The sequence below is a fragment of the Homalodisca vitripennis genome, chromosome 2 (assembly GCF_021130785.1).
Source record: "Homalodisca vitripennis isolate AUS2020 chromosome 2, UT_GWSS_2.1, whole genome shotgun sequence".
Classification (NCBI taxonomy): domain Eukaryota; kingdom Metazoa; phylum Arthropoda; class Insecta; order Hemiptera; family Cicadellidae; genus Homalodisca; species Homalodisca vitripennis.
Genome location: NC_060208.1, coordinates 126,813,554 through 126,826,018, shown reverse-complemented (window position 1 = coordinate 126,826,018; position 12,465 = coordinate 126,813,554). Strand labels below are relative to the sequence as shown.

Sequence of the window (12,465 nt, the reverse complement as noted above, 5' to 3'; positions counted from 1 at the left end):
GTGCGAAAGCGGCCTACGAAGTCACATTAATATATCAGGACAGTGATAAAATTACTTTCCACATTATATAAGTAAAAATGTAAATAAAATTGAATCGCTCAATGTGTCACTAAGTGCTGATCTAGGGAATGGCTGGACCAATTCGGCTTGTTCTTTTATTTATCATTCGCTAAAGTTCGAGGATGGTTTTTAAGAGGAGAAAATAGGAAAAGTTTCCCAGATTATTTTAAAATTCAGAAAAAATAATGAAAATATTTACGAAACATGATCCAAATTTAACTAACAGTAAACAACTGACAATATCAGCTTAAGTTTACAAAAGCGACAGAAACAGTTGTTTACACTTAAACATTAAATATACAGTACTTGATCAGTTGTATAGTTTGTATAGAAACCTAAGTACTTATTTTCAGTCCCGTAGTTGACTTTTACCTTGTTGTCACGGTGCAGAAAATATACATAAATACTTAGGGCTAAGAAGTCTACTATGGTAAAAAACACCTACTTTTTTTAAAAAAAGTTTAGGAAAATTTTTAGGACGTTTATGCAACATTTCAGTTATCATTTACGATTGGTTTTGAGTTGTAGACGTCTTATTTTTCGGACTGTAGTCTGGGAAAGAATACTTTGTTGAAACATACAAGTGTTAAAGTGCCACATCAAGTGTTAAAAGAAGCCAACCAGTCTTGAGAATCTAGACATTCGTAAACATACCCATTCTCAGTTTTCCTCATTAAGGTGGAAAAAACTAAATCGAGTATTTCCAATCCATTAGATGTTTTAATTTGTCACTGGCTCAATCTGGAATAACATTCACAGGGTATCATTGTCTTTTTGTTATCTGCATTACACTACTAATATAAAATTAAATTGTAAGTAAATGTTCCAGTCTCTTTCATGTACTTTGCCTGAAACATCAAAGAAAATTTAACAGCTGTTTAGTTTCAGTTACCTTTGGATTATGAAACAAAAATATTATAACCGTGGTTTATCTAATTACACATATAGTTACGCTGTCATAAAACAAGATTTTCACAAAAATTTGATTGTATTAACAGGATCTTGTAATTAATATTCTATAATTTAGAGCAAGATGAGATTTTTTGCATCTATAGAGACCAGTGGGGCGTAGCCCGGAGGTATTTTGGAAATAAGAATAGGCTTATATTCATCTCAGGAACCGTAAGAATGTCCATGTAATGTTTCAGTACAATCGGTTTAGAAGTTTACGCGTGAAAACAAAACAAACAAACAAAGGCACTTTCGCATTTATAATATTATTATTATTATGATTATGAATTGGATGTTTACTGAATCACAAGTGATGAATTTAAACTATATAACACATTAGGAAAACTATTTCAACTCTGTTATAAAAGCCACATCAACGAACGAAGCTGTAATATTTGTACATAATGTACCCAAAATTGGTTGATTCCCTTGAAATTGTGTATCATTGAAGTATGCTTTAAGAAAACACAGGGAAATTGAAGTAAACATGCCTCAACGAGCCGTTCTTTCCCATATTACAGCTCAAAATCAATAAGACATACATCACGTATCATATCTCAGAGGGAGGGAGATGGATTCACCTTGTGATCTAGTTAGCAACTTGCAAAACTCTACGTCCCTACCTATTATGTAACGACCGTTGGTCCTTGCAAGATATGTTAACAAAGTAAATCCTAATATTGGTGTATAGTATTTTTCGTATTATCCTACTATGGTATTCAATAACTCTTTTAAATAAGATAATGAGGACATGACTATCCCAATAATTAATAATAAGTGTCCAAATTAGAGTTATTTTGATATAGCCTTTAAGTAAGCGCGTTATTTATATGTATTAAACATGACAAATTTACTTAAAACTTGAAAATCTTGATATACAATTCCAGATACATTAAAGTACTTTTATTACATTTTCAAAATATTACTCCGAATTATTACTGGTCGGTAACTGAGAACCGCCTTCCACAGGTACGGCAGGAGGTCCTCACTAAACGACTTACATTTAGCAAGTGGTCGTCCCCTGGCCATCCCTCTATGGCATTAGGGATAAGGAAGGTAGAAGTGAGTTGAGACAGATACAAACATGTATTCTGAGAAACAGCAGGATACAAATTCAAAAACGAAATAAATCTACCATTTAAGTGAGGCAGGACAGCTAGGTAAGTCAAGCCCCAACCAGTACATTTTGGGCTCGGAAGACGCGGCTGCAACACTGCGTGCTGTCTATCTGACTTCACAAGATTTAAACTATTTGAAAATGGTTCCAACTAAAATTAAAAAAAATTTCCTTGGCTCAAAAGACTTTCCTAAAAAGGCTTTCTTATTAAGATGATATTTAACAAAACTTGTACAATTCATAGAAGCTACTGTCTTCAGGTGCAATTGCTGTACCATGACCCGTCTCTTGGCCAGCCCGTAACGTTCGTCATGAAAAGACTAGAAATCCTGCACAATGATCCTGCAGGCTTGGTGCGTTACCACGATATCGATAGGTTCCTGGGGAACTTCTGCGCCTGGCAAAGGGAGGAGAACCCACCGGGTGATGACGATCCCCTCCACTGGGACCATGCACTCATACTGACCGGTCTGGACCTCTTCGTGCGCAGCAAGAACGGCAAGTTCAGCAGCCAAGTTGTGGGTCAGTGTAATACATTTTAACAAATAAATTGATGAAGGTTCTACTATCTACATTCTATGGCTTACTCATGAAGATATGTATGACAGACTGTTATTTCCCGTTGATAACTTTATTGCTGGATCTTAATCAAAAGTGCATCTTCTAAGTTTCTCCACTTCTACTCCTTAACCGACAAAAGATAACTCTGCATGCGCTAGCAGGAAGGTCTTAAAAGTTTTTATTTTAAGTTATTTTCCTGTAAGTAATCAAAGCTTTTTTTGATTTGATTCAAAGTTTGTTTATACATTTTATAACAATATAAACTCATATTATTGTAATGCTGTATATTATGTATGTTGTGTAGGTTTGGCTCCAGTGGCAGGCATGTGCACTCCAACTAGCAGTTGCACCGTCAATGAAGGTCGTCACTTCGAGAGTGTTTACGTCGTGGCTCACGAGATTGGACATAAGTAAGAAATCCTTCCTTTTGCTGTTTGTTTTACTACACATGTATTGCGAACATTGGGTTAAGCTCTATTTCGTATTGAATCAACTCTTCCCATCATAGCCCATGTATTAATGTATTTAAACTGAGAAAAGTCTTTGTTTTAGCCTTGGAATGAGACATGATGGTCCAATGGCAGACAACAATTGTGACCCTACAAGCTTCCTCATGTCTCCCACCCTAGGAAGTGGCAAGATCACATGGTCTGAATGCAGCCGACACTATCTCCTTCGTTTCCTCCGGTAGGTTTCAATTATAGGTTTAAGTTGTTTTGACCTATCAGCAATCCATCTTGGGCCAAAATATATTTTTTAATTTTTTTTTATTATTTCAACGGCATCACCACTTCAACAAGTAAGTTTCAATTTTATCTACATGCATAACAATTGACCAAAGAAACTAATTAGTAGACTAAAACAAAAACAATAGAATATGCAACCAGTAAATAAAACAATAAATACATAATGAAACAAATAGATATGAATTGTAAGATGCATAACAAGAAAGTATAAATAGATAACAAGTAAAGTGTAACAATAAATAGATAAATATATAACAATAACAAAGAAAAATGCTTAACAAGAACGATGCAAAACAAGAAATAAACTATGACGTAGGTAACAGTATTATATACAGGGTGAGGCAGAGCACCCGTACAGTACGTATAGCGGCCAAACCAAACGAGGTAGATTATTCGTAACAACTTAAACCCCCTATTTCCACCCCTAAGAATGTGGAGAAATTATTTTGAAATCTCTAAAACTCCCCAAAAGGGTAGTTTTTGGGGGGTAGGTGTGGTTTTTGGAAAATGTTCAAATGTAAAGGTATGTTGAGTTACATCTCATTTTAAAGGTATTTCTTCACTCATTATTTTGATGCAAAAAGTTTGAACCTATCTTGCCGCTTATGTACAGGGTACACCAAAACGTTAAAAAATGAGGGGTTTGTGGGTAAATTTATTGCAACTACCTCCACAAATGTAGAGATACGATATTGTTATTTATTACTAATGATGAGACGGCTTATCGAAAAATATCATCAAATGCCACCCTACCCCAAAATTTACACATTTTAAAAATACATAGAATTTTGAAATACTTAACAGCCCCAATCTAAAAAAAATAAACATTTTCAACCTAGGTTGTGTTTTACATAATTAGAAAGTTCTTTAAAAAATAAACATTTTCTACATTTAAAGTTTCTATTAAAGTCTCTATCTCCAATAGTTTCAAAACTGTAGTACAAAAATATATTTTTTAATATAGAATAGAAAATTGAATCTATGTTTGAATAATTAAACCCGAGTAGGGAATAATATCAGCCAAAATGACTATGTATAGGAGCCCACAATCGCACTGTTTGATGGATCACGCCGAAGACAGTCAACTGGACCATACGAGTCATGGGGTCTTACCTGGCGAACGGTTCAACGCTGACCAGCAGTGTAAGTAACATACACAGTACACTGAAATTATTAACAGTTTAGCCTAGTCGGATCAGTTCTAACCTGTACTCATAACTTATTGTAAATAAATAATTTGAATCACTGACAGGTCGTTATTATCTGTGGGGGGGGGGGGGTGTGTGTGCTTCTTCTTTTGCAGAAGTTCTCCAACTCGTACTCGGCCGACCTCAGATCACGTGCCAGATCGTCCAACATGAAGTGATGTCGGAAAAAAATGCAGATCGGAAATGCCCCTGTATTTCCCTCGAGATAGTACCAAAATATAAGCGTAGAAAAGGAACTTTAACTTTGGTACAATTACTAACATATTTATGATAACCTATTCTAAACCTACTTATATCGCGTAATAACAAGTATCAGATATGGTCTCCGTTTGTGCAATGCCAAATTAATGCGTTTTCATTATGAACAGTAATTATGATTCCTTTTAAATCCACATGGACTCAGATTTTCCCTATTAACGTGTACGTAGCCTAGAAGAAGATTTTAAACCAGTGGCATAACCAAGCTATGTTGAAAGTTGCATCCTCAAAATTTAGTTCTAAGAGGCTCTAGTGTATAAAATGGTGTAATGGAACTTAAAACAATATTACTATCAGTCTGTTTTATTAATAACAGAGGGCTTCAGAATATTCAGGATCACTTATGTGAGAGTTAAATATATGTTGATAGACGTTAACTCAACCATTTTTCTTGTTTGCAACAAAGTAATCCTTTTAAAATATTTAGGATATTTCGAGTTTTTAAAACAGTAGTAAAGTTTGATGTTGGTTTTCGAGACAGGTTTACTTAAGTATGGGACTGGTAGTCGCCACGCCAGTTCCCAGCCTTTGCACGACCTTTGTCGGGATCTCCACTGCCATAGAGACCGATATACCTGGACGTCCCATCCCGCTCTAGAAGGCACAGCTTGCGGCGAAAACAAGGTACTGTGAGGCGGTTTATATACGTTTTATCGTCTGTTCTATTGTAATCTTCTACAAATGTAATTGTGGAATATGTGTTGGCTAGTGGTGTCGTGGTGGACGATGTGTGGTGAGAGGGTTAACTTCACAGCCAGCAACAGCGGTGGTTGACGGTGGTTGGGGTCCATGGGAGTCCTATTCGGAGTGTGCGTCTGGCTGCCTTCAGGGAGAGGGCGGAGGAGGTGGCAGCACTGGGATCATGTTCGCTCATCGTCAGTGTAATAGCCCCCGTCCGGAGAATGGAGGAAATGGATGTGTAGGGAGTGACCGAAAATACCAGACCTGCTTTACCAACCAGGTGATGTATTGTTCAAGTCCACATGTCTATATGTTAAGTAGTAGTAGTAGTAAGTAATTTAAATGTATTAAAAGATCAGCAATAAATTTAGTTGCCACTTCTAGATTTGTTAATCTTATTTCTCGTGTATATCATCTTCATTTTATTTAACGTGATTCTTTCTAAATGTTTATTTATTAATCATCAGATTAAAACGGAGGGAGAGATAAAGACTAAGGAAGTCAAACAATAAGGATTAGTGGAGGAGATACAAGATAGAAATAAGTTAACGGAGATATAAGGAAAAGGGATTAGCCCCAAATGACAGATAATAAAATAACACATCGTAGGCAAGATTGATAAAATTGAAGTTGGTTATCAATATATTTGATTCGTTACTTTTTAATGGGTATACCTTATTATTATTCAAAGAAGGCGGGTGCGCTAACTGATATGATTTCTGAAACAACATCGTATAGGCATCTGTATTAAGCTTGTTTAGTAGGCTGTTGATCTAGAGTATGTTAAAAGACTTTTTTAGTAGTGGTAATTTAACTTTCTTTACCATAAAAGTTAAAATAAACAATATTAATAATTGCATTATTTTAGCTAATCTATTTTTTACAGTGTGAAAATGTACCTAAGACTACAGTGAGAGACTTCGCAGACGAAGTATGTTTACGGGCAAGGGATGTAGATTTTGACTTGGTCGGGACTGGTTTACAGAAGATGAGTTCTGATGGTAAGTTAAACAGCAAATAGCGTACATTATCGACGTCATGTATCTTACAAAAGATTTATTTTTGTGTTCAGTTTCAACATGAATAATTAGCCTATATCAAGATATCATAAGTGCAAAAGTGTACAACTGATTTGTATGAGCTGTGTGCTATATGTTCCTTATCATCTGTACTCTTCTCCAAAAGTTTGACTTTATTAGCTTAGGGTACATAAACTAATCCTACTTAGAAGCATTTGTGCTCCATCTTTGATCAATAGGCAAATGTATATTTAAAAAGTAATTTAGTAGTGCGACATTTAGTCCCTGTGATAAATTAATGAAGCAGTTTTTAACGTAGAAAATACTGAAGCTGTAGTATAGAAATAATGTAAGATCAAGCTATAGGCATACTATTTGGAAACACCTAATGAATTGTGGGTATAAAAATGTACAAATAATGCTTCGATGAGGTATTATTGTAACCGACTTGCTAATTTAGTAGATTCATGATTGAAAAAGCGCAAAAGCAGAAACTTCTCCTGAAAGAACATTAAGTCAACTTTGGAGCATCAAAATCATAAAAGACATTGAACTATTTTGGACTCCTGCGTTATCTTTTGAAAAAAAAAAGTATAGTAGGCTAGATTTGTTCCAGTAACGTACTGCTTTCCCTATTAGTGCTCTCTAGTAATAACAGACAATAAATTCATGCTACCCAGTAAGTTACCGATGCTATGAAACCTATGTTCAACTATCGATAAGTGCGTATGCATGATGATGTGTTGTAGGCGAGGAAGCGTGTACAGTTTGGTGTTATAAGCGAAACGGCGGCTCCAAGAGCAGAGGGTGGACCTTCCCCGACGGAACTGCCTGTCACACTCACCAGAACCAAAAACAGAATCAATACTGCATAAACGGCATTTGTCAGGTGGGATACGACGCCATATTAACTCGTATGTGCTCATAGGGGCAGCAGGGAACCACCAGAAAGTAGGCGGTGGTTGTTGAGTTACCTATATCTTGGGTTTAAAGTTTAAATATATCTTATACTGTTAAATGTCTTTAAAGTTATGACTGTTGTCATGCGGCATAGGCAGACTACTACAACAGTTGCCTTACTTATATTACGAGTGAGTAATGCCGTTGGTTGTGAGAGTTGAAATACTGAATTTTATGTTCCATTCAGGAGTTTCTTGGAGTATTATTAAGAATCATCATATTAATGTGATAAGATAAAAATAAATATTAATTACTAAACAAATTAATGTAAGAGAAAAAAACACTAATATTCTGTTCTGAATTCAGACGCTAATTCATTTAAAATGGTTTAATAACAGTAATGAATCACTCTCTCAGCAATAAGTAGCTAGTATATTTACCAAACCCATCTTTCAAAGATGGATATCCTACAATATTTTTTATAATCCTACCGCAAACGATCCCACTATACCACCCTTATAAAACGACAAACGATTCGTCACATATCTCTTTTATTGTACTCAGGGGCAGAACTTTGATTTGGAATTCTCGTCTATGTTAAATAACACGAAAATGTTCTCTAGGAGTTTACCTGTGAGCAAGGAAGTTACATGAGACTGTCTGCTGAGCTGTGTCAACGTCTGGTGTCTAGAGGGAAAAGGAGGGAGGTGACATTGGGTGTGTGGCAGCCTACCACAGATTGCTATTACAACTGCGTATCTCCGGGCAGCGGGGTGCGACTAGTAGAGAGACGAGCCTGCCTTCAGTGCAACTCTTCTGCCAGCATCCAGCTGTGTAAGCAGGATAACGCGGTAAGTCTAGGAGGAACATTATATACCAACAGGGTAAGTAGTTTATAGGTAAACCGCTTACAACAAGATACTGGGCGTTTTCAGTTTACGCAGGGTGGGGTAATATACCCTTCCGCTGATGTGATGCCACCCTCTTCCAGTATCCCTACCACAGCTCGGCACTCGTCCCCTGACCTGGCCACTGCCACTTAGCGGCTAACCTCACACCAAAACGCAAGCCCCCTGGATACGTGTATGGCTATATTAGTATGCTCAATTAGCCTAATATTTTAAACGCATATAGACCTACACACAAAAATACAATATACTTATAGAATAGGTAAGTAGCTGAAGTGTAAACAAAATGGCGCGAGCGAGTCACGGTCCACACAGCTGATAAAACAGAGACAAGGAGATGCTTGTCCCACTCCTCACCACTGGAGGGGGGACCTCCTGTGCGTGGCTGTACAAATATTTGCTTCTGCGCAGGTTTCTTTGCGAGCGGTTTATCTTACAGTAGCTATTGAATGCTAGTTGCAGTAATCTAATCGATAATGGTTATACATCCATTGTTACACATTGAAGGAATCAAAATTAATGCATATTAAGAATGTTACTTGAAATCTCAATATACCTTAGTTCAAGGTTTTAACTAAGGAATATTAAAATTAATAAGACATTATTAAAAGTGAAGAGTATGTTTCTAATTCTAAAGATTTATTGATTATCTTCAATGCATACGTTTTTATTTGTATTTAACTAAGTTGGTATATACATACTCATACAACCCATCATGCTACCCTTTCCCATACTAGAAATCATTACTAACGATTCAGCCATGAGCTGCTTTATCCTATCCTGTAATGTTATTTCGTAATATAGCCTACACAATGAACAGCGGCCTTTATAGATATAGAGAGGGAGTATGTGTAGTCTGCCATTATTAATCAAGCACAATCTATTACGATATGGAGGACATGTGGACCACCAGCTTTTAGATGAGATTGAATGAGACAGAATTAAAAAATTGACTATAGATGGAAAATATTGAGACAGGAAAAGGTCCTTAGTGAAATAAAAACTATATTTTCTATTTATAAATTTACAACATTACATTTTTATGTAGTAAATAACAGTTTTAATTTTCCGAGACAAACTAAGGAACTGTCGACTTGCAAAAGTATAATATGTGACAGGTTTGTGGAATGATCAAGTCGACTCTGGAATATGCCACTATGATCTGCACCCAGTACAGCGAACGCGTCCGCCGTCTCTCTGGCATGGGCATGCAGCTGTCGCCTGCCTTGGGTCAGTACTCACATTCGCATTTATTACTTTGTTGTAGTTATCTTGCCTTAATCGTAATAATACTTAGTTGTAACAATTTCGATGGACGTATTTGATATGCTCAAAACAAAACATTTTCACTAAGTGCAAGTTGTTGAATAAAACAAAATATCATAATTTATACAATTTTAATTATAAACAGTTTTCTATTGAAATTTTTGAGTGTGCAACTGTGCATTGCTTGGAAAGGAGTAATCAAATAATTACATTCTTTAAAATCGCATGAGGTATGGTACTGTTTTTTTTATTTTCATTATTATTATTTCGTGACGCACACTACTACTGTAATAGTCGAGTCTCTGAAATAACGCTGAACGGTTTTAGAATATTTATTTTTCAAATATGTGTAAAGTTTTCCGTAACAGCACAACAGCTTACATTGCATGCAAACAATAAATACATCAAGAAACCAAAAATCCGTCGTGTGAAGTATTAAAGCATCACTCCAAGCCCCAAGCGCAATTTTAAAACTGTTTGTTATTATAATGTCGTTTGCGTGAAAGTTACATCGACGATAGATTAACTATTTTTTTACAACGTTGATGACAACAAATAGTTTGCATTATAGAAGATCCTGACCGGTCATGTCGCATTGCATGTCAAGACGAGACTGTACTTCATCGGTTCTACTTGGTCAATGGAGAGGACGGATGGTTCCCGTTTGGAACAGACTGTACCAAAGGTGACACCACAAAGAAAGCATTCTGTATACGGGGAAAATGTTTAGTAAGTATTTATTGTTTTAGCGTTCTTTTTTTAATTTTAACATTATCAATCTCTTTGTGTTCTTTAGCGATTTGAATTTAGGGTTTCTTATACCGAATGCTCAAATAATATAATAACTAAACTGCATCTTTACTAGTAATATGTTGTACCTACCCTTCATGAATAATTATTGATAGTTATTACGTTGATGGATATGTACTTAAATTCCAATCCAAATTCAATAATGATATCCATTTAATGACTAAGCACATTTGTGTTGCTGTAGATCACACGTTGAACTTTAAGATGCTGGGTGCATTATTACAATTATTAGCTGAAGATAATTTTTGTTGATAGATATGATTTTCGGGCTAGTTAGCAATAATTATGACTGTGCATTTTATTACTTACTATGACACAATTGTGTCAAAGGAGTTCGGCTCTGACGACACACCGCTACACGAGTCTGAATACACGCTGCCAGCTGCGGGTCGCAGACAACGACGCAGTTTTGACCACTCTGTGACAGTTACAGTCAAGCTGGATAACCAGACGCTCGCGGAGATGGTCCAATACCTCAACCAAACAGGTAACCTCGCATAGTATTCTCTATAGAAGTTGTTTAAAAGTATATCATAATGAATGGAATATAATGGTTAGAGAATGATGGGGTAGGCATTCCTTACTAGGGAACCTAGTAGCCTGGACGTGTCTGGGCGAACAGTGCTTGTTACAACAACTTGTCTATCACATTTTAATTGGGACGCTTGATTTTTTCTAACTGCATACAACTTCCATAACCGTTTTCGTTTTACTGTACAAGGGGAGGACATTAACTGAACAGTACCATGGATTAAAGAGGTTCAGAAACTTAAGAAGTTGGTATGTTCTAGCAGGCTGTCTTTTTCGATAGAGAAAACCTTATGGTCAGGAACTCGCGAAAATGGTATTAGTACGAAAATGAAAGCCAAACTAAATATAAGACAAGGCTGAAGAGTTGTCTCTCCAAACCAAGGGCATTAGCTTTTTAGTCTCAGAAGTCTCCGAAGGAGTTAGAGTTAGTGAATTATACTTGTAATAGATACGTGCAATCACCCAACGTCTTTCCTTACCTGTAACTTTCAATTTTTTTTATTCTGATTTCTGAAGAAGGCTAATAAAATGAATACTCCTACATTAAATATATAAATGATATAAATTGTATATCGATGGGATTTTCCTGCTGACCTACCGTCTCTAAAGGTGATCAATGGATATTGGATTATTGACTTTTCTCTGTTTCTTCTTTTTCTCGACTTTTCTCGTATGTAGTTGTGGTCTGTTGCAGAACAGTGTTAATCTAAGCTAAATGTATATTTCAGTATATTTCAATTACGCAAATTTAATAACGATAATTGTTGTTAGATTATATTGCTTCTATCATAGAAAATAGATAATCTGAATTCCAGTGTGCAATAGAGAGTATAAATTATGACACTTTCTCATGAACTTTCAGTTTACAAACACGTGAAATAAAAATAACTGGTTATTTATAAACCCCGTTTATTTGGATTAACATGATTTTTAAGATAACTATTAACTTAAGTTTGAATTTGAAACGTAATTTAATTTGTGTATGTTCTAGGAAACCAAAGACAAGAACCAGTTACAACCAATGTTGAAGTAGTCGATCTAGAAAATCCAGTGATTGCAGACTTCTCTGATTGGTTCAAGCTCAATGATGTTGATTCAAGTTTCACAATGTCATAGAGGCTCAGGGCTTTAGTTTTGTATATATTTTTAATAATAAATTTGTTTAAATATCTTCGTGGTGTATTTATGTATCCATGATGTACTTATCAAACCGATGATTGGTCATTCTTGCTCTTAATTGAGTGATGGTTTTTCCAATATAATCTCTGAAGCAGGATGAACAGAGTAAGTTTATGAATGATGTTTTTTGGGTGCAATCAAAGATTTAGAATTTATTAACATCTTACATATGCCGCATCTTGGCTTACGTTAAGCACACGTTACATTTGATGTTATTACTTTTTGGATTTCCTTCATAGTTCAATTTCGGTATAGAGAGAATGTTATGTA

The 12,465-nt window shown here is 35.7% G+C and overlaps 1 protein-coding gene across 1 annotated transcript in view; it reads left to right on the top strand.

Moving 5' to 3' along the window:
• The window catches only part of LOC124354691 (A disintegrin and metalloproteinase with thrombospondin motifs adt-1-like), a 58,604-nt gene extending 46,417 nt beyond the window's left edge, over positions 1-12,187 (top strand). The window contains exons 5-17 of the mRNA XM_046805331.1: positions 2,389-2,650; positions 2,994-3,099; positions 3,242-3,376; positions 4,475-4,578; positions 5,383-5,525; positions 5,611-5,862; positions 6,469-6,583; positions 7,351-7,490; positions 8,125-8,352; positions 9,528-9,639; positions 10,247-10,404; positions 10,816-10,972; positions 12,008-12,187. Coding sequence (XP_046661287.1) covers positions 2,389-2,650; positions 2,994-3,099; positions 3,242-3,376; positions 4,475-4,578; positions 5,383-5,525; positions 5,611-5,862; positions 6,469-6,583; positions 7,351-7,490; positions 8,125-8,352; positions 9,528-9,639; positions 10,247-10,404; positions 10,816-10,972; positions 12,008-12,132 — 2,037 coding nt within the window. The 3' untranslated portion in view covers positions 12,133-12,187. The remainder of the gene's footprint in view (positions 1-2,388; positions 2,651-2,993; positions 3,100-3,241; positions 3,377-4,474; positions 4,579-5,382; positions 5,526-5,610; positions 5,863-6,468; positions 6,584-7,350; positions 7,491-8,124; positions 8,353-9,527; positions 9,640-10,246; positions 10,405-10,815; positions 10,973-12,007) is intronic.
• Positions 12,188-12,465: the final 278 nt, after the last annotated feature.